Source organism: Hyperolius riggenbachi, chromosome 12 (assembly GCF_040937935.1).
Source record: "Hyperolius riggenbachi isolate aHypRig1 chromosome 12, aHypRig1.pri, whole genome shotgun sequence".
NCBI lineage: Eukaryota > Metazoa > Chordata > Amphibia > Anura > Hyperoliidae > Hyperolius > Hyperolius riggenbachi.
Genome location: NC_090657.1, coordinates 62,033,885 through 62,057,355, shown reverse-complemented (window position 1 = coordinate 62,057,355; position 23,471 = coordinate 62,033,885). Strand labels below are relative to the sequence as shown.

At 45.4% G+C, this 23,471-nt stretch overlaps 1 protein-coding gene across 3 annotated transcripts in view; it reads right to left on the bottom strand.

Moving 5' to 3' along the window:
• The window catches only part of CCDC57 (coiled-coil domain containing 57), a 131,370-nt gene extending 108,237 nt beyond the window's left edge, over nt 1–23,133 (bottom strand). Inside the window, exons 1-2 of one of the 3 annotated variants that reach the window (XM_068262320.1) lie at nt 22,985–23,133; nt 1,208–1,631 (exon numbers count right to left, since the gene is read on the bottom strand). In XM_068262320.1, coding sequence (XP_068118421.1) covers nt 1,208–1,608 — 401 coding nt within the window. In that variant the 5' untranslated portion in view covers nt 1,609–1,631; nt 22,985–23,133. The other 2 variants (XM_068262322.1, XM_068262321.1) reach the window with 2 other exon arrangements.
• Between the last annotated feature and the right edge of the window lie 338 nt (nt 23,134–23,471).

The following is a 23,471-nucleotide window of genomic DNA, read 5'->3' as shown; positions in this document are numbered from 1 at the left end:
TGACATAATGGGGGGGGGGGGACGACACACGGAGCCTGGCATAATACCCTTCTGAAGAGGCTTGGGGCCGCCTCTGCTTAGAATCTAGCATGAGTACAGCACACAGATGCATCGCAGAAAGATCCGGAGTGCCAGGTTATCTCGGCCCAGCGCATTGCTCCCCACACTACCCTGCCTACCGGTAAAGGAGCAAACAAAGCAACTGCTGACCTATCTGTCCCAAACTACCTCCCTTCTGTCACATTTCCCAACCTACCACTGTGCAGAGACCGAAAGAGAGTCCTACACACTTCATCAATGCCACCCTTATCAATCAATTATTAATCATTAAGGCAACATTGAGGGGGACAAGCATTGTACAGACACACAGCACGGCAACATCTATTCTGATCAATGGAGAGGGACGGCGGGACGACATGCGTGAGAGATGTTGGCCATATGCAATTCACTTTTTCTCCTAGATGTTTTTTCCTCTTCTTTTTAAAACATCTTTTCAGCACTTTGCAGCTGAAAAAGTACTAAAAAGTAGTTGAAAAAGTAGTATGAAAATTATTTTGAGTATTTTCTTGCTTGCTGGTGGTTTGAAGGGCATTATATTGTTGTGAAAATAGCACCTAAGAGAATCCACAGGAGTAAAAATTAATTGCATATGGGCCCTTATGTTTATGTGATACGAACCGTAAACTATATGAATTAACCACTTCAGTACCAGCGGTCTCTGGCCCCTTAAGGACCAGAGACCGCTGGTACTAAATACCGGAGCTCGCCGACGTCATGATGCACAGAATCACCACTGTTGCGGTTCACGACACGCCCGTCACCTCAGCCCACCCGCTCTGCCGTCTCTATGGAGGCAGAGCTCTGTAAGCCAGTCAGGAGCCGATTTCATTATCTTTTGGCCTGTGATTAGTCACTGTGAGCCAATGAGATTGTCTAACAGTGATCACGTGGTCAGGAGCCAATGAAATTGCATCCTGCCCAGCTCACAGAGCTCTGTCATCATACCGACAGCAGGGCGAATGAGCTGCAGAGGCAACTGGCCAAGGCGCGCGGAGGGGAATATGAAATCTACCTCCTGTCAGAAGTAAGCAGCCACAAAAAGGACCTCCAGAAAAGGTCAATATAAATAAATGAACCTGGTTTCATTGGATATTAGGCCTTTTGTTTGTTTATTTATTTTTTTTATACTACAGTTCCTCTTTAATACCTCTTCACTCGATCCAAATCTATCTGATGTTCTTTGATCCTCCTCTGGTATTGTCCTTGCAGGTCGCTGTAACTCTTCTTCTCCTTCAGCAGCTCTTGCTGCAGTTTCTCAATCTGCACTTTTAAGTCGCTTATCTCAGACCTCTTCGCGTTCTCCACGACCGTCAGTCGGCTAAGCACGGCCTCGTGTTGCTCCAGCTCACGGTCCCGCTCCTCCAGGACTTTCAGGTTGTGCGTAAAGTCCTTCTTCAGTCTGTCAAACTTATCCTTCTGCTCCCGGTGGTGCTTCTGAGCCTCTTTGAGGTTCTGCTGGAGGAAGAGGATCTGTCGCTGCTGGATGTCCCTCCATTCCTGCTCCTTCTTGGCCAGAAGGTCCGATAAGTCTTGCTCTTCAGGTAACATCTTGAGGCCAATTTACAGCTGTTCTATAAAAGACATGACCGTTATCAAGACAGGTGAAAAGAACATGGAAGCAAAGCAGTTCCGTTATCTAGATCAACCAAACAGAATCCTCCTAGAAGGACTCCAAATAAACCGTCTCTAAGGGTGCCTACTGTATACATTACTCGATTTTCAGCATTAATATCCGGCTGATTTGTTCATAACCATTGAATCTGTCAAATACTGATGCTGCAACCCGATCAATAGTTTTGATTTTTTTCATGCTCACCTGTCAAGCTGGCATGAATTCTAATCTCCTTCAATGTCTTTTTGAATTGTCACCACGAGCGCCTGTACACGTGACACTGGCGTATGTGGTGATGTCAGTACATGCGCCGGTGTCACTGTAAGTACAAGCACTCACCGTAACAATTCAAAAAGACACCGCAGGAGATGAGGTTTCCCGCCAGCTTGAGAGGTGAGCCTTCAACACTTACCATGGGCCCGGGGAAGGTGGACACATTACATGGGGTCGGGGCCCTCCCTCTCTGATCAGAATCAGTCAGAGTAGGGTAAAGCTGGTGGCATAAAGTGCAAACCAGTGTTATTAAACACATAATAATATTGACAGAACATGGGTCTGGCGACTATTATAGATGGTGTATGTTCCTAAACAAGAGTGTGTTGATTCTCTACTCTAGGTCTATGTATTATATTGTTTGGACTTTAAGACTTACTTTTTGTCACCCAAAAGTGGGGAAAAAAAGTCACTGTGTCTTATAGTCAGAATGAAGCGAGTTCCTGACTTGTGAACGCTGCCAATACAAACTTCCAACCCGCTGCAACGTCGGGGACTCCCTGTACTGTGTCCATGCAGAGGACGACACCGTGAGATAAACGGAGGATAGGGGGCCGCAAAGGGGCATAGAGGGAGGACACAAGGAGGACAGAGGAGGACACAAGGAGAACAGAGGCTGATACATGGGGACAGAGGACGACACGGGGGACAAACTGAGGACAAGGGGACACAAAGGGGCATAGAGGAGGACACGAAGGGGCAAAGAGGAGGACACAAGGAGGACAAAGGCGGGCACATGGGGACAGAGGAGGACACATGGAGACTAACGGAGGTGCACCTCACAAAAGGTGCATGAGGTACAAAGGGGGCATAATCCACAAGATGCCCCTTCACCATGGATGCACCAGGTGTAGCATATATTTTTCCCCCCTGGTTTTTGTTCTCTAAACCTAGGTGCGTCTTATGGTCAGTAGGATTTTATAGTCCAAAAAAATACAGGTATATTGCTTGATCTAACTTATATCAAGCCATATATGTGAACATAGAGTAAACCAGTGGTCCTCAAACTAAGGCCCGCAGGCCGAATGTGGCCCCCTGAGGCATTTTTAACCCCCCCCCCCCACACACACACACACACACACACACACACACACAAAATGTATTACTTATAGATGCGGTCAGCTACATCTTTAAATATTGGTGGTCCACAGAAAGCAGTAATTCGCTAGTTTCCAATCAAATTCCACATCAGGTGACACTGCTGTCCAATTGGACTGCAGGTTGTCACCTGGGTATGCTGCAATGTCTGGCCCACAAAGACTTCGACATCATTTTATGTATACTCCGGCCCCCCAGCATTCTGAAGTATGTTGACCCGGCCCTCGACCCAAAACGTTTGGGGACCCCTGGAGTAGAGGATCAACATGCAGATAGATACTCGTGTGTAGGCATATACTGTACACTATCTATAATATAGTCTCCAAACCCACGTTATGTCGATATTATTATGTTTTGAATCACTGTATATTCCTGCGTATAAGACTACTTTTTAACCCTTGAAAATCATCTGAAAAGTCAGGGGTAGTCTTATACGCCAGGTGCCATTGATGCCGGGTGATAGGCCCTACCCTTTTACCGACTCTCAGATCTCACTGCTGAGGACTGTAGTGAAGCGGCACAGGTGCACATGTGCGAGATCTGAGAGGCAGAGAAGGAGGTAAATAGGATACAAGGGCGGGACAGAAGTGTGAAAGAGGCGTGTTTTATGGGCACAGCACAATCTATTCTTCCATACCGCTCTGATAAACAGGGAGACAAAGAGAGCTGACCAATCCACTTAGGGAGAGGGAGAGTTGACCGATGCAACCAGGCATTCGCCTATATACTGTTAAGTACTGGGCACCACATACAGTACAGCACCAGTATCTGTTCATACACAGCACCAGTATATGATGTTTATTTAATTTGTATTTGGTGTGCGTTGGCAGAGGGGTAATCTTATACGGGGAGTATATCCCAAACTCTATATTCTAACTGGAAAAGTTGGGGGGGTCGTCTTATACGCCGGAATATACGGTACACTGGTTTGCACTTTATTCTTATTTTCTTGATCATATTGGTCGCCTCTCTCCAAATAGTCTCTGTGAGTAGTTTATAGTCCTTTATACAACCCCAATCTGGTGGATTCTTTCTCTCACTGGGATTATACCACAGAGACTCCTATTCCCTTTATGGAGAGTCGACCAAAAACTATTGAGGGCCCGTGCGGTGCGGCATTTTCTGAATGACCACCGCAGGGCACTGTAAGCCCATGGGTTAAATCACATTGCCTGTGTTGTGGTGAGGAGCTGGTCCGGAAGTTCCCTAATGCAAGCGCTTACCTATCTACCATGCGGCTACAGCGGCGGACCGGAAGTCGTGTAGGTCTATGGCCATTTTTTAAACGTACGCGGTGGCATTGCGGCACGCAAATGAGTGGAAGTGTATTTTTACAATACTCTTCTGCATTTCTGAAGCAGGAAGCGCAAGCGAGCATCACTTCCTGTTTGGTTGTCAGCCAGAAGAGGATTACTGCGTAACAACACGGTAATCCCCGAAGGCCTGTTTGCACCGCTGCCTGCCAATTCTCAGTGTGAAACCATGCTCTCTCCTCCTTTTGTGTCTTGAAAATGATTATACATTTTATTTTTTATGTTACTTTTATCACTGTCATTACCAATTCTGTATTTTGTATCATTTTTTGTATTTTGTTGCTAGCTTTGTATCTTGTATATTGGTGTACACCATTGTCTGTATTATTTGTACAGCGTCACAGAATATGTTGGCACTTTATAAATCATTAATAATAATAATAATAATAATAATAATAACAACAATCCTTTTGGTGGCCATACATGGTACAATTTTTTCATACAATCCTACCATTTCTATGTAATATAAGGGAACAGCATAGATTATCCTTTCAGTATATTCACTTCCTTACACTACACAGAAATGGTAAGATTGTATGAAAAAAAATTGTACCATGTATGGCAACCATTAGGGTGTTTACAGGGGTTGGGTGTACCCACACACTGCAATCTGTACCGTAATTGTACGTGAGTTTTTTGTACGTTCATAAATTGAGCTTACAGCTATTTGATATGTATAGATATGCAATTTTGTGATTAAAACAGCAGTTGAGCAGCATACGCTATTGTTGGTGGTGTTTTTTTTTTTTACTACTTTGTTAGTCACCAGTGCTGGTACCTGCAGTTGCCATAGTCAATTAATTAATTAGTCATAATCAATTTCCGTGGTTTTTCAGTTCGCATAACATGCATTCAAATCAAAACTGAAAAGCTTAAGGTAGCCATACAAAGGACTGTGGAGTCGGTACAAAAATCCACCGACTCCGACTCCCCAGTTTAGGATTCTACCGACTCGACTCCTCTAATTTGCATATTACAATCTTGTTGATTGGAAGTATGTAACATGAAATTCGTCTCTTAACTGCCAACGCTTAGGAATTTTAAAAGGCAACTAAAGTGAGAAGGATATAGAGACTGCTATATGTATTCCCTTTAGTCATAGACTAAAAAACTAGTCCTTGGTAAGAGTACTTGTAAAAGGTACAGGCCGGAACAAAGAACATCTATCAGGCCCTAGGCAATGTAACTGTGGGTACATGTAAGAGAGATGTGCAGGTGCTCTGCAGGGGAATAAGGAGATTCTTCCTCTATTACACATTCTTCATGCACAATCTGAACCAGGTTTATGGGTGATAGACAACACCTCTGTGTTCAATGTGCACAACATTCTCAGTGGATTCCCTGCAGCTCTGTGGAGAGTGCATATGTAGAGTATAGTACTACTGTGTAACAAAGTAAACCTGAGACAGATGAAATTAAAGTTTTATACATGCCTGGGGCTTCCTCCAGCCCCCTTCAGGCTAATCAGTCCCTCGCTGTCCTCCTCCGCCACCTGGATCTTCTGCTATGAGTCCAGGTACTTGAGCCAGTCTGGCGTAGTGCGCATGCACACACTCCGCCGCTGGGAGCGTACTACACCTGCGCAGCACTGTTGAGCAGGTGCAGAACGCTCCTGACTGAGGAAGCGGCATGCGGCCGGACTGCACTGACTGGCTGAATTACCAGGACTCATAGCAGAAGATCCAGGTGGTGGAGGCGGACAGCAAGGGACTGATTAGCCTGAAGGGGGCTGGAAGAAGCCCCAGGTATGTATAAAAAAAAAAACAAAAAAAAAAAAAACACAACTTCTTTTTATCCGTCTAAGGTACCATTTAATTCGTGGTCACCAATCCAAATTTTAAGAACATATCAAATTATTTGATTTCATGAGCAAAGAGAGTGCATACATTTGCATAAATCAGAATCAACGCAGAAATATTGCCATATATATATATATTTCCTGTGTACACATCATATATACAGTCACAATCAGATGTGTATATCTGACTTTAAAAATACGGGGACTGCTTTATTGAAGCAAGTAACTAATTTTGATTGGTTTATTTCATTTCTGTGGACTAAGCACAGCTATTACTGTATGTATAAATTATTTATGATGACTATTATCTGAGAAATAGAACATTTTATTATATCTTCTATTTTAATTACAGTTTAAATTCATTAGGAGTCGGAGCATTTTTTCCCCGACTCCGAATCCAGGCACCCAAAATTGCCCCGACTCCACAGCCCTGGCCATACATCTGGCGATTCTGAATCAATCAACAAAGTGATTAAGGAATCAACTTCAACATGGTTAATCGAAAGTCGATCGACAAGTGGCCCATACACTACAAACGATATCCTACACAATTTAACTTCACCAATTGATCTGATCTAATTCGCTATTTCTACTGTGGGCTCACTTGCATTAACCTATCGCTTTTGGGATGTCTGCTGAAAGTGCACTAGTGAGCCCCAGACCTAACTCTGTACAATGCACAATCTACTGGTACTTTATTTACCAATGAAATGGTCAACGCCAGTTACCTCTCTGTGCCAATATCAACTGTACCAAGTCAATGTTCCCCTAACGTCTATAGGGGCTATGTCACAGACTAGGAAACCACACACAGATTTCATTAAACTAGATTAGCAGACACGGGAAGAGATTACATTGCTACCCAATTATGAAATCGGACATCTGCTCCTTTATTTGAGCAATGAAGCTCTTTTACGAATTCTTATCACAGGGTACATAGCAATAGCAACACAGAAGTATCAACACTAAACGGCAAAGACTGCCCTGACTAAATATTTTGCAACCCTATCTGGAGTTTATAAATGTTCTTCATTAAAGAGGCCCTGTAGTGACATGTAGTAAAGTCAGGATACCCACTTTTACGGTAATTTTCCTGGTTTCCGCACTCTGTACACACATACATATATACGGTGTAGTAGGATGCGAAAGTTTCAGCAACCTTGTTAATCGTCATGATTTTCCTGTATAAATAGTTGGTTATTACTGTAAAAAATGTCAGTTAAATATATTTATTGGATTTACAGAAAGTGCGCAATAATTGTTTAAATAAAATTAGGCAGGTGCATAAATTTGGGCACTGTTGTCATTTTCTTGATTCTAAAACCTTTAGAATTATTGGAACTCAAATTGGCTTGGTAAGCTCAGTGACCCCTGACCTACATACACAGGTGAATCCAGTTAGGAGAAAGTCTTTAAGGGGGTCAATTTTATGTCTCCCTTCTCTTTTAATCTTCTCTGAAGAGTAGCAACATGGGGGTCTCAAAACAACTCTCAAATTACCTGAAGACAAAGATTGTTCACAATCATGATTTAGGGGAAGGATACGGAAAGCTGTCTCAGAGATTTCAGCTGTTTCCACAGTTAGGAACATATTGAGGAGATGGAAGACCACAGGCTCAGTTCAAGTTAAGGCTCGAAGTGGCATACCATGAATAATCTCGGATAAACAGAAGCGACGAATGGTGAGAAGAGTCAACCCACAGACCAGCACCAAAGACCTACAACATCATCTTGCTGCAGATGAAGTCACTGTGCATTGTTCAGCCATTCGGCACACTTTACACAAGGAGATGCTGTATGCAAGAGTGATGCAGAGGAAGCTTTTTCTCCGCCCACAGCACAAACAAAGCCGCTAAAGCACATTTGGACAAGCCAGCTTAATTTTGGAATAAAGGTGCTATGGACTGATAAAACTAAAAATTTAGTTGCAAAATGCATGGAGGAAAAACACTACATCATTCCAAGAAAAGCACCTGCTACCCACAGTAAAATATGGAGGTGGTTCCATCATGCTGTGGCGCTGTGTGGCCAGTGCAGGGACTGGGAATCTTGTCAAAGTTGAGGGACGCATGGATTCCACTCAGTATCAGCAGATTCTGGAGACCAATGTCCAGGAATCTGTGACAAAGCTGGATCTTTCAACAAGACAACAACCCTAAAAACTGCTCAAAATCCACTAAGGCATTCATGCAGAGGAACAAGCACAACGTTCTGGAATGGCCACATCAGTCCCCAGACCTAAATAGAATTGAAAATCTGTGGTGTGAGTTAAAGAGAGCTGTTTATGCTCGGAAACCATCAAACCTGAATGAACTAGAGATGTTTTGTAAAGAGGAAGTGTCCAAAATACCTTCAACCAGAATCCACACTCATTGGAACCTACAGGAAGCGTATAAAGGCTGTAATTTCTGCAAAAGGAGGATCTACTAAATATTGATTTCCTTTTTTTGTACCTTGCTTAATTTTGTTTAAATAATTATTGAACACTTTCTGTAAACCCAATAAATGTCATTTCACTTCTCAAATATCACTGTGTCTCCTACATCATATATTTAACTGACATTTATCTTAACAAACAAACAATTTATACAGGAAAATCTTGACGATAAACAAGGTTGCCTAAACTCTCGCATCCCACTGTATGTATATGTAATAATAATAATATATATTGTGAGGGGGGAATACGTAGCGGGTGCTAGGCTCCCTGGGGTGAGCAACCTTTTCAGGTATGGAAACCAGTCCAGTGGCTTTTCCTTCAAACAGTGGTGTGTTTATTTACAGACACACACACACAGACACACACACACACACACACACACACACACACACACAGACACACACACACAGACACACACACAGACACACACACACACAGACACAGACACACAGACACACACACACTAAATTCAAAAACAAAACCCTAGCCGTGTCTCGGCTCTAACTATACAATATATACAGTTCTAACCAGGGCTGTGGCTCAGTTTATGAAACCACGACTCCGACTCCAACTCCGACTCTGGGTACCCAAAATGGCCCCGACTCAGACTCCTTACTCGAATACTTAACAGGGCTGTGGATTTTGTACAAAAATCATCCGACTCCAACTCCTCAGTTTATGAAATAAACGACTGACTCCTTGACTCCAACTCCGACTCCACAGCCCTGGTTCTAACTATAGACTGAACAAGCTCGTACACACGCCGTACTAAAGGCAACGACTATTCCGTCGTCACCTCCCGCTGGGCGGGTTATCGGCAGACAGTACAGCATGTGTACAGTCTGTCGGCGGACTGATAAGGCCGTTTCTGAACGATCCGCCGGGCGGACGGACCCGTCGTTGCCTTCAGTCAGACGTGTATACGAGCCTTTATGCTTTGTTAGTCACACTGCAACAAATGACAGTTTTTAAAGGGATACTTAAGTCAAAATTAAAAAAATGATTTTTACTCACCTGGGGCATCCCTCAGCCCCATGAAGCTGTATGGTGCCCTCGCTCCGATCCTCCTGTTCCCGCTGGCGGCTACTTCCGGGTTCGGCGACACACGCCGACAGGCTGGGAACGCAAGTGATTCTCCGCGTTCCCAGCCGCTATATCACCCTCTATGCTGCTATAGCGTATATGTTATACGCTACAGCAGCATAGAGGGTGATATAGCGGCTGGGAACGCGGAGAATCATTTGCGTTCCCAGCCTGTCGGCGGCTGTCGCCGAACCCGGAAGTAGCCGCCGGCGGGGCCAGGAGGATCGGAGCGAGGCTGCGAGGGCACCATACAGCTTCAGGGGGCTGAGGGATGCCCCAGGTGAGTAAAAATCATTTTTTAAATTTTGACTTAAGTATCCCTTTAAAGCAGCTGTGCCCAACCTACGGCCCATTTGTGGCCCGCGAGGCCAGTTTCTGTGGCCCGCGCGGCGTTGTCCTGTGGAGGGGGAGAGGATCGGGTGGTATTGCGTAGTTATAGTATCGGCGTAGTCCCGCGCATACACCAGCGTGTGCTCCGTATTCAGCCCCGGGTAGCGCTGGGATAGTTAGAAAGCCTTGCTCATTGGTTACTGCAGGAACCTTCCTCCAATAGGAATCAGGCTGATTCCTATTGGAGGAAGGTTCCTGCAGTAACCAATGAGCGAGGCTTTCTAACTATCCCAGCGCTACCCGGGCTGAATACGGAGCACATGCTGGTGTATGCGCGGAACTACGCAATACCACCCGATCCTCTCCTCGTCCGCAGGCCACCGCGGGCAGCCTCCTCAGCCCCACACAGAGCGGGCAGCCCCCTCAGCCCCACACAGAGCTGACAGCCCCCTCAGCCCCACACAGAGCTGACAGCCCCCTCAGCCCCACACAGAGCTGACAGCCCCCTCAGCCCCACACAGAGCTGACAGCCCCCTCAGCCCCACACAGAGCTGACAGCCCCCTCAGCCCCACACAGAGCTGACAGCCCCCTCAGCCCCACACAGAGCTGACAGCCCCCTCAGCCCCACACAGAGCTGACAGCCCCCTCAGCCCCACACAGAGCTGACAGCCCCCTCAGCCCCACACAGAGCTGACAGCCCCCTCAGCCCCACACAGAGCTGACAGCCCCCTCAGCCCCACACAGAGCTGACAGCCCCCTCAGCCCCACACAGAGCTGACAGCCTCCTCAGCCCCACACAGAGCTGACAGCCTCCTCAGCCCCACACAGAGCTGACAGCCTTCTCAGCCCCACACAGAGCTGACAGCCTCCTCAGCCCCACACAGAGCTGACAGCCTCCTCAGCCAGCACACTACAGGCAGGCCACGTGTGGGTAATTAGGCCTCTGTTCCTCCTCAGCAGAGCTGACAGCCTCCTTGTCTAAGAGAATCTTGATAGCAACAACACCATGAAGTCCAAAGAACACACCAGACAGGTCAGAGGTAAAGTTATTGAGAAATTTAAAGCAGGCTTAGGCTACAAAAAGATTTCCAAAGCCTTGAACATCCCACGGAGCACTGTTCAAGCGATCATTCATAAATGGAAGGAGTATGGTACAACTGTAAACCTACCAAGACAAGGCCGTCCACCTAAACTCACAGGCTAAACAAGAAGACCGCTGATCAGAAATGCAGTCAAGAGGCCCATGGTGACTCTGGACGAGCTGCAGAGATCTACAGCTCAGGTGGGGGAATCTGTCCATAGGACAACTATTAGTCGTGCACTGCACAAAGTTGGCCTTTCTGGAAGGGTGGCAAGAAGAAAGCCATTGTGAACAGAAAAGCATAGGAAATCCCGTTTGCAGGTTGCCACAAGCCATGTGGGGGACACAGCAACCATGTGGAAGAAGGTGCTCTGGTCAGATGAGACCAAAATGGGACTTTTTGGCCAAAATGCAAAACGCTATGTGTGGCAGAAAACTAACACTGCACATCACTCTAAACACACCATCCCCACTGTCAAATATGGTGGTGGCAGCATCATGCTCAGGGGGTGCTTCTTTTCAACAGAGACAAGGAAGCTGGTCAGAGTTGATGGGAAGATGTATGTAGCCAAATACAGGGCAATCTTGGAAGAAAACCTCTTGGAGTCTGCAAAAGACTTGAGACTGGGGTGGAGGTCCCCCTTCCAGCAATACAACGACCCTAAACATAAAGCCAGGGCAACAATGGAATGGTTTAAAACAACACATATCCATGTGTTAGAACGGCCCAGTCAAAGTCCAGATCTAAATCCAATCGAGATTCTGTGGCAAGATCTGAAAACTGCTGTTCACAAACGCTGTCCATCTAATGTGACTGAGCTGGAGCTGTTTTGCAAAGCAGAATGGGCAAGGATTTCAGTCTCTAGATGTGGAAAGCTGGTAGAGACATACCCTAAAAGACTGACAGCTGTAATTGCAGCAAAAGGTGGTTCTACAAAGTATTGACTTATTGATTTGTAAAAAATGTTTGGAATGATGTATGATTTTCGTTCCACTTCTCACGTGTACACCACTTTGTATTGGTCTTTCACATGGAATTCCAATAAAATTGATTCATGTTTGTGGCAGTAATATGACAAAAATGTGGAAAACTTGAAGGGGGCCGAATACTTTTGCAAGCCACTGTAGATAGATAGATAGATAGATAGATAGATAGGCCACATTTTGTCATATTACTGCCACATTGTGTCACATTACTGCCACAAACATGAATCAATTTTATTGGAATTCCACGTGAAGACCAATACAAAGTGGTGTAGACGTGAGAAGTGGAACGAAAATCATACAAGATTCCAAACATTTAAAAAAAACAAAACTGCAAAGTGGGGTGTGCGTAATTATTCAGCCCCCTGAGTCAATACTTTGTTTGTAGAACCACCTTTTGCTGCAATTACAGCTGCCAGTCTTTTAGGGTAAGTCTCTACCAGCTTTACACCTTGCCCATTGTTGCAAAACAGCTCCAGCTCAGTCAGATTAGATGGACAGCGTTTGTGTACACGCACGCACACGCACGCACGCACGCACACACACACACACACACACACACACACACACACACGAACTGCAAACGGACACAAAATGCAAGAAAAACATGTGCCAAACAAAAATGCAAGATGCAAACGCACTGAAAACACACAAACGCATATGCAGCAAAAACGCTAACTTTCCCGCACTGCTTAGTGTGCTTCTACTCTCAGAGGCCAAGGACCAGCAGGACAGCCAGGCAATGTGCATTATTTAAAAGGAAATAAATGTGTCAGTCTCTATTTCCGCCTCACTTCAGTCTTCCTTTAAAATAAATACATAAGTAAATGACAATATACCTGCTCAGTGTTCTCCCCAGAAATGTTTTTCAGCCGGGTGGCATGATAAAGTAGCCGGGTGGGGCGTGATAACAGAACGCTTCTCTGCATACAGCAGAGGAGAAGGTGAGCCGATGACAGCCGAGTGGTCACCAAAACTAGCCGGGTGGAGCACCCGGCTAAAAAAGCCTGGGGAGAACACTAGTGCTGCAAGGGGATAACTGAAGGACAGATAGGTAAAAAAGAAAGCACAGCCGAGCACATTTGGGCGTCTCCATAGGCAGTAATTTGAATTACAGCTACAGCGGCACTGTGAATACATTTGGGCACCGGCAATCAGCGGAGCCCAAATTACAAAACCAGAGTAATTCGGACATTTTGGTGATTTTCATTTTGCCTTTTAATTTAGTGCTAGCAATTTGTAAAGCGATTGAGCTTCCCTTTTTTGGGGGATGCTGGGTAATAACATCGCTTTATATAAGTGGTTGAAAAGTGATTTGGCAGCAACCATGTACTTTGCATTGAAGCGCAATTGCTCAGAGAAAAAAAATTCTGCATGAAATGCAACTTCGATTTTGGGAACAGAGATATCGCACCTGAGAAATCCCATCCATTGACTTTCATTAGGGCCCATTAACATGTGGGATTACAAAATGCGATTGCAATCGTTTGTGGAAATAATACACCGATTGCGCTTTGTGATTTGGTGAAATGAGAATTGCATCTGGATTGTTCCAAAAATGCTGCATCAGGGCCAAGTTAAGAGGCACTGACAACTAATTTATCCTCCCTTCCGACTGCTCCTGCATCATAATTCGGAAAACTGTATACTCACCTTCGGTAGTTTTCCTTTCCTGGTGATTGTCCATGTCAGTATACTGTGGGCAAAGCCCCGCCTCCTTTGCCCTATTAGGACCTCCCAAATTGATAAAAGGCCCCTTACAGCCCCATACCAACATTCCCGTAACTAGACGAGCCGACAGCATAGGGCGGGGCCATATACTGACATGGACAATCACCAGGAAAGGAAAACTACCGAAGGTGAGTATACAGTTTTCCGAATTCCCTGGTGCTTGCCATGTCAGTATACTGTGGGCAATAACTAGACACAAAACAGGGTTGGGAATGTTGAAATAAATTTAATCTGTATGAACATAACATCAAACTACAGTATTCATGGCAGAGTAAATTACTCTCTTTCCAAACTCAATTGAAGATAAAGAACTGAAATCAACACAATAATGTTTAACAAACGTATGAGCTGAGGACCAATTGGCCGCTTTACACACTGTTGCTAATGATACTTTACTCCATACTGCCCAAGAGGAGGACATACTCCTAGTCGAATGGGCCTTTATGTCCTGCGGGGGCTCCAACCCCTTTGCATTATAAGCCTTCTGAATCAGTTTGACTACCCAAGTAGCCAAAGTCCTTGATGCTGCTTTCCCTTTTCTATACCCAGATGGAATAATAAACAACCGGTCAGTATCTCGGATGTCTTTGGTTGCAAGCAGGTAAGATTTAACAGCTGAGAGCACATCTAAGGCATGAGGTTTTGAGGGATCCTCCTGAGATACAAAACCTGGAAGTGTCCACTCCTGGTTTACATGAAACGAGGAAGTTACTTTTGGTAGAAAGGTTTGTACTGGCAACAGAACTAACCGATCCTCAAAGAATACTAGATAAGGCTCCTTACAAGACAGTGCCTGTAAGTCCGACACCCTTCTACCAGAGGTGATAGCAATCAAAAATAAAACTTTGAATGACAAATTTTGCAATGTTGCAGTTTCATTTTGAAATTCTTTTGACGAGGCGATAAATTCCAACACCAATGGCAGCTCCCACTTGGGGAATCTAGGCTCAATTGGTGGTGTTATTTTTATGGCAGCTCTAAAAAAAAATCGAACAATGAGCGGGTGGGATGACCATGAAGTCCCCGAGACCGATGATATGGCCAAAATATGTCTTTTTAGCGTAGAATAGGAAAGATTCATGTCAAGCCCCCTCTGAAGAAATGAAAGTAAGTCAGTCACTGTAATATTATCAATAGAACCTCCAGTTTCTTTTGCAAAAACACAAACAGAGTTCCATGTCCGGTTATAGGAATTAATCGTGGTTGGCTTTTTTTGCTTTCAGTAGAGTATCCACTACCTGAGATGAACATCCTAAATTCAGTAACCTAGCCCTTTCAAACTCCAGGCCATCAAATGAAGCTTGTCCAGGCGCTGGTGTACCACTGCACCCTGTGACAACAGGTCTCTGATCTGCGGGAGAGGCTTGGGATCTCTCATACTCATTTGAAGCAGAAGGGGAAACCACGGCCTGTTTGGCCAAAAAGGAAGGATTGCTAATACCTCCATCTTGAGAGTCGTTAGCTTCTGCAGAAAGCGAAAGATTAGTGGAATGGGCGGAAAAGCATATGCTGTCTTGAAATCCCATGACTGAGCTAGTGCGTCTATTCCTAGTGCCCTGTGGTCCAGGAATCTTGAAAAGTAAAGAGGGGTCTTGTGATTCTTCATTGATGCGAATAGGTCTATTTGTGGAATGCCCCATTCCCTCACTTAGGGCTGGTGCACACCGAGCGGCTTTTTGGGCGTTTTCAGATCCGCTTGCGGCTGCGGATCTGCTTGGTCAATGTATCTCAATGGGGTGGTGCACACCAGAGCGGCAGGCGTTTTGCAGAAACGAAAAATGCCTGGGTGAGGCATTTTTTGGATTGCGGATGCGTTTCTGCCTCAATGTTAAGTATAGGAAAAACGCAAACCGCTCTGAAAAACGGCACTTCAGAGCGGTTTGCCAGGCGGTTTTTGTTACAGTAGCTGTTCAGTAACAGCTTTACTGTAACAATACAGGAAATCTACTACACCAAAACCGCTAGACAAAACCGCAAAACGCTAGCTGAAACGCTACAGAAAAAGAAGAAAAAGCGTTTCAAAATCTGCTAGCATTTTGCGGATCTGCTAGCGGGTTTTGGTGTGCACCAGCCCTAAGTGATGAAAAACCTGCGGATGGAGGGACCACTCGTTGTTGTCCAAACAGTTGCGCGACAGATAATCCGCTTGCTGATTCCGGGCCCCTGGAATATAAACTGCTGAAATGTTTTGAAAGTTCTCTTGGGCCAAGTTCATCAGAGGGGTCACCTCCTTCATTAATGAGGTGCTGTGCGTGCCCCCTTGACGCTTCACATAAGAAACTGCGCATACATTGTCCATCTGAAGCTGAACTGATTTCCCCTTCAACAGTGGAAGGAAGTACAACAGAGCCTGAAAGGCTGCCCTGAGCTCCAGGATATTTGACACCACATTCTCGTTCTGACGCTGCCATCGTCCTTGCGCCATGTGCTGTTTGAATACTGCACCCAAACCAAATTGGCTGGCATCTGTGGTGACAATCTGCCACTGCAGAGGAAACAACTGACGGTAGTTCTTCAAGTTGGCTGTCTTCGACCACCACTGGAGTGACGCTTTTACCTTGCTTGATAGGAAAATGTCCTGAGACATGCTTTGTCTGTTCCACTGTCTCAGAAAGTTCAATTGAAACGCCCTGAGGTTCCAGTGTGCCCATGCGACCATCTGAATGACGGATGACATCAATCCTATTACTCTGAGACAAACTCTGGCTGACACATAGTCCTGATGCAACAGGGACATCACAGTGTGACGTAAGAGCACTTGCTTCTGATCTGGCAATGATATTGAACCTTGGAGAGTATCCAATTCTGCCCCCAAGAAGATCATTCTCTGGCTGGGAGTTAACTGGCTTTTTGCGTAATTTATAATCCACCCGAACTCTACTAGGGTTTGAATCAATACCTGCTGATGGGTCTCTAATAATTCTTTCGTAGCAGCCAGGAGAAGGATGTCGTCCAAATAATGAAGGACCCGAATCCTCTGAAGACGAATAAGCGATACCACTTCCATAAGTATTTTTGAAAAAGTTCGCGGCGACGTAGCTAGCCCGAATGGTAGGCAGACGAACTGCAGGTGCAAATGGCCTACCGCAAAACGAAGAAATGTTTGAAAATCTGGGTGGATCGGCACATGAAAATATGCGTCCTTCAGGTCTATGGACGACATCCAATCTCCTGGCTGAATCGACATCGTGATAGATGCTAGACTCTCCATTTTGAATCTGGGAACATGGATAAATTTGTTTAGTTTTTTTTAGATCTAACACTGGTCTCAAGTCTCCCGACTTTTTCTTTATAAGAAACATCGGCGAATAAAAACCTGTATCTTTTTGTTCTTCCGGAACTAAACAGACCGCTTTTTGATTCATAAGCTTTGTGACATATTCTACCAGGACCAATCTTTTCTGAATTGAACTTGGAATCTTTGTCACCACCAACTTGTCTGGTGGAGGGTTTTTCTTGAAACGCCATTGGTGGCCCAGTGAAACTGTATTTGTAATCCAGTCGCTTTTTGTCTTTCCCGCCCAGATGTCCCTGAAGTATGATAGCCTTGCTCCTACCGGGATATCTTGGACGGGCCTTAACTCAAAAGGACTTGTTCGACTCTTGTGGGTTAGCCATTTTGGATTTAGAAGCTTTCTGAAACGGCTGGGAAGACCTCCAATTCCTTCTATATTCTTTTCCTGGCCTGTAAGACCTAGAATCTGAAACCCTGTTAAACGACTGTCTCTTGGACTGAGGATAACGCAGGGCTCTGAATTTTCGGTCCTGGGGCAAAAGCCCTGACTTACCCCCAGTGACCCTTGATATGGCAGCATCCATCTTGGGCCCAAATAAGTTCTTTCCGTCAAACGGAATCTTCGTCCACATCTGTTTGGACGACGGATCCGCCGCCCAGGGTTTAAGCCATAGTGAGCGTCTAGCCATTACTGAATATAGCATTGACCTACTACAACATCTTATAGAATCTACACTCGCTACTCCAATAAAATCTGCTGCCAAAGATAATTCTTCCAATGCTAGTGTTATATCCTCTATTTTACCAGGGGTCTGCAGAAGTCTATGAATGTCATTAATCCAAACTTTTAATGCTTTAGCTATGGATGTTAAGGAAATGGCCACTTTAACCGATTCTCCTGATGACAAATATGCTCTTTTCAATTCGTGATCTATCTGACGATCCAAAATATCCCTGAAAGAGATTGAATCCTCCAAAGGAAGAGTGACATTGCGTATGATTTTCATGAGTGAGGCATCCACTAATGGGTTAGTCTGAATTAAAGAATCATCCGTCTCTGAAAGCGGGTACATTTTTTGCAATTTATTTTTGATAGATGGTTTCTTGACCGTCTTCTCCCACTCCTCAAGGATTAATTCTTTAATCTCATCCATCAATGGAAATGCAACACGCTCTTTATTCAGATGTTTATAGTATCTTTTCCTCTTTTCCTTTGGAGAAGCGACTGCATCTTCCCACTGTATTGCCTCTTTAACACGGGACACAAAAGTAGGGATCAATGAAAAATCAAAAGGAATTTCTTCCCTATCAGAGTCTGAATCAGAAGATGAACTATCATGAGAAGAAAATCGAGAAGCAGCCGACTGGGGAGACTTCTGTCTGACGGATAATTCTGAGACTGTATCCTTTACCACTTGCTTAATCAGCGAAGATACCTCTCTATCCTCCCTGGCAATGTCCAAGTGACATAGTTCACATACTTTCTTTTTGGGTAATGATCTTCTACCACAAATCCAGCACTTATTCTCCGGAGGAAACGATGGCTCCAGAGATGCTGATGTCTGCGGTAACTCATCCCTAGTTTGCACATCAACAATTTCACATGAAGAATCTTTTCTCTCCTCATAATTTGCTTCCCCAGCGTGCGACCTGGATCGCTCATCCACACAATGATCCTTTAATACATTTCTGACTGGTGACTTTGTAACAGCTTCTGTCTTGCTAGTGTTCCCCGTATAATGGTCAACATCTCTATCCACTCTTCTATCTCTTGGGCTATCACTTGTAGAATCTTCCTTGTGATGCCTGCCAAATTAATGACAGCACATCAGTAACATAAAGGAACACCATAATCTTCAGCTCATTTAATATACTTACCACCCTTACCGATTTTTAGATTTAGACTTCGTATGCGAAGTCGGATACTCTCCTTTACTCTTCCCCATCTTGTGCAGCTGAAACAGAACGGACTACAATTGGTACCATTAAAACACGTACCCCTACTAATATCTACACCTCTACCACAAAAAAAGAGAGACCCCTGCTATATCTATATAGGAACCTGCATCCAACTATGCTTCCCACAACCAATACCACAAGCACTGACAATAACTACAACCAAATCTACCAGGCAAACCCCTGGAATAACAATCTAACAGCAACAGTAGCCAACGGCGTGGCCAATAAAGAAAATAACCACCATCTTCCTACCTGGTCGCCGTCACTTCAGACCTGTCCACAGCTCGATCTGCCACGCTGGGCATCCCACTGATGCTGCCGGACGCCATATTGCCCGCAGAGCCGGCTTATATCCGGCCTTCAGAGGAAGTTCCGTCTCTGCCCTTAAGCAAGATGGCCGCCAGTGCCTCTTCGCTCTACTTCCGGCCATCCAACAAATCAGGAAGCTTCGCGCACGCACGCGCAAGAGTACAGAGCGTAGGGACGGAGCTCAGGCGCCCGGAAAACTGGCTGCAGGGGAGAACAAACCGCAGTACTATTTAAGTACAATGCGGTGCGCAGAAAATTTCCGAAATTGCCCCGGAGAGTATCAGAGGGGACTCCAGACCTCATAGGAGGATTTAGCCACCTAAGGACTGGACCTCAGCAGGGGAGCCAACCTGCTGGAGACCGCAGAGCGGAGGTAAGGTTTAAATTTAGGAGTCTGCTGGAGGCGAGGACTTCAAAAGGAATGTCGGTATGGGGCTGTAAGGGGCCTTTTATCAATTTGGGAGGTCCTAATAGGGCAAAGGAGGCGGGGCTTTGCCCACAGTATACTGACATGGCAAGCACCAGGGAATAACTCCCCTATTCCAGCGCACTGGCTTTAGCCCCCAAGCCTGCCTCTTCTCCATGTGGCGTGTGTTATATGTAAATAACCTGCGCCGTGTCACGCAGGAGAGGCAGGAAGTGGGGATGGAGACGGAGCATGGATGGAGCAGAGCGCCAGAACAGGTGAGTTATTAAAATGCAGCTACATATTGTGCAGGGGGCTCCGGGGCAGCAGTGGTCAGGGTACTGGGGCAACTGCCCACTTTGCCTTAATGGCAGCAGCAGTCATGTGATGAATGCAGCGCCTTTGCAATTTCTGCAAATCACAAGCGCTACAGTGTGAATGATCCCTTAGGGATACAATGTACGCAGCGCTTTGCTGATCGCCAGGAATCAGTAAAGTGTTGGAAAAAGGCCCGAGACCCACTAGAGTGCTTTTTTGAACAATTTTGCAGCTTCAAAAATCACAGCCACTTTCAAAAATGCTTTACTAAAGTCTATGATGTTGAGCCGACTAGAGCGATTGTGATTAGGGCTAATCACAATCACAGAACATGCAGCACTTTGCCAGCGTTTGGGTGCAATACAACACCTACATTGCACCACATATTAATTACAAACATTTACACAAACTGCTAGTGATTGTGATAGCACTTTGCGATTTGTACTTGGTCCCTGGTAGTGATGGTCGTTCGCGAACGAGAGGGCTCTAAGAGCTCTGTGAACAACAAGAGCCGGTGTTGTGTCTGATTACGCTGCCTGTGGATTTGCGCTGCCCCGCATGCGCAGTAGGAGACTGTGCGGCCACATTTCCTATAGAATGATGCTGCTGGAGTTAAAATACTAAATATCTCCGCTCCCACACCTCTTACACTCCCCAAATTTTCAGGGTAGGAAGGGGCCCCCCGAACGACCTCTATGCCAAATTGCAGCCCCCGAGATCCACTGGTTCCCGAGATAGGTTTCTGTAATCTATCTCCTGAACCAGCGGTGCTTGGGGGCTGCAATTTGGCATAGAGGTCGTTCGGGGGGTCCCCTCCCTACCCTGAAAATGTGGGAAGTGTAAGAGGTGTGGGAGCGGAGATATTTAGTATTTTACCTCCAGCAGCATAATTAACTTCACACTGGGCATGCGCGATACTCAGTGTGGAAGGGAGCTTCCGGGCAGCGCAATGAGACATTACACCGGCTCTCAGTTTTAAAAGAGCCGATGCCTCAGCCGCCCCACAGAGCTCTGCTTTGCTCTGTAATAAAGGGCGCTGAGGCATGCTGGGAGATGTAGTCCTCTAGTCCTCCTCTTGCAGCTTGTAGGAGTGTATGGGGCGGAGCAGAGCAGTAGCAGGAGGGATTGCCCTAGTCAGCGAAGCAGTCTGGAGTTGTCATGGAGACGGGGCGGGGCTTTTACTCCGATTCTTATGCTACGTACACACATGCGACAACGATCGTTCGTTAAGAACGACGAACGAACTTTTAATTGATGAAAGAACGACCTAAGTAAAGGTAGTTTTAAAATGTGTGTAACGATCTGATCGTTAGAACGAACGTTACATCACAGAAAGCAACTATTGCGCCTGCGCATAAAAATGAGAAGTTCCATGGAGAAATAGTGAAATGCGCATGTCAAGCCTAGTACGAACGATCGTTTCCAACGATGTACTACTTTTGCAAACGATCGTCGTTGGTTAAAATCCGCCGAGACAGAACTTTCTTTTGTAGCGATTTGGCTCGTTCGTCGTTTGCCTTAATAGTCGGTGGTTCGTTTTTTGTAACGATCGTCGTTGGTAAAGATCGGGGAACGATCGTTACAAACGACTATAGTCGCATGTGTGTACGCACCTTAAGTGGTGTCCAGTGATATTTAATGAAGAGCCGATTGAGAGCCATAAGAGCCGGCTCTTTAATGGGAGCCGATTCAGAAGCGCCGATTCTCTGAGAAGAGCCGGAATTCCCATCACTAGTCCCTGGCCTCAAGGTGCGTACACACATGCGACTATAGTCGTTTGTAACGATCGTTCCCCGATCTTTACCAACGACGATCGTTACAAAAAACGAACCACCGACTATTAAGGCAAACGACGAACGAGCCAAATCGCTACAAAAGAAAGTTCTGTCTCGGCGGATTTTAACCAACGACGATCGTTTGCAAAAGTAGTACATGGTTGGAAACGATCGTTCGTACTAGGCTTGACATGCGCATTTCACTATTTCTCCATGGAACTTCTCATTTTTATGCGCAGGCGCAATAGTTGCTTTCTGTGATGTAACGTTCGTTCTAACGATCTGATCGTTACACACATTTTAAAACTACCTTTACTTAGGTCGTTCTTTCATCAATTAAAAGTTCGTTCGTCGTTCTTAACGAACAATCGTTGTCGCATGTGTGTACGTAGCATCAGTCTACCGTCTTTGGAATTGCCAGCAATCCCAAAGCACGTCTGAGGGACGGTCACACTTCTAAAAGCAAGTTGCAATCTTCTAGCGAATTGCGATTTTGTAGTTACTTTTTTGGGTGATTTTTCAGCTATCGCATTTTGCAATGCTCATTCTTTTTGGAGTGAGAATCGCACCACAATGGCCAGGAAAATGCTGCAGTGAAAGTAATCAGCGCTTTGTGTGAATTGAAAGCAAAAGCACCCCAGTGTGAATGGGGCCTGAAATTGCCCCTGTGAGCCCCAGCAAAATCTTAATGGACAACTGTAACAAGAGGGATATGGAGGCTGCCATATTTATTTCCTTTTAAGCAATACCAGTTGCCTGGCTATCCTGCCTCTAACACTTTTAGCCCTAGCCTCTGAACAAGCATATAGCAGATCAGGTGAAACTGACAGTATTGTCAGATCTGACAAGATTAGCTGCATGCTTGTTTCTGGTGTGATTCAGCCACTACTGCAGCCAAATAGATCAGCAGGGCTGCCAGGCAACTGGTATTGTTTAAAAGGAAACAAATATGGCAGCCTCCATATCAGTCTCACTACATTTAGCTGCTACAAACCCCCTTCTTATATGAGCTCATTGGGGTCCTCTGAAGTATTATTCACACACGCTGCTTTATGAACAATGTTTTACAAATAGTTGCACTGCTAATACCCAAGCCAAGCAGCACTTGCACCACTCGTCCTCGCGCCCCCATCCCCAGAGCTCAGCACGTGACCAGCCAGCTGGGTACCCGGATGTCTCACCTCCGCCGATTCGCTATCACCGCTGTAGGCGAGCTACGGCCATCCACTCAGCCATCACATCCGCGCCGCCAATACAGGTCACCGTCCCCATGGCAACCTCACTTGCCAGCCAATCCGCAGCGACGTATCCATAGTAACCCATGCAGGCCTCGGCACCGCCCTCTGCCTCGTCTCCATGGTTATCAGAACGCCTTCCCGCTGTGCACTGATTAATACCATCCCGGGCGTCATCACCCCGTGCTATGGTTCCGGGGGAATCTATAGATCAATCACCTGAGAGACTGGAAAAGTACATTTATTACTCCCAATTAATTTGATTTTACAATTAATAATGTGCTATTATGTATTCAATTATTTGTATAGTATTGTTAATTATTATCTCTCAGACATTTTCTGCATTGTTTAGTGATCACGTTTCTTGGTATTTATTCACAAATCAGGATTTATTAGGTGCATTTGTCTTATTAGTTTATTGTTGATTTTATGA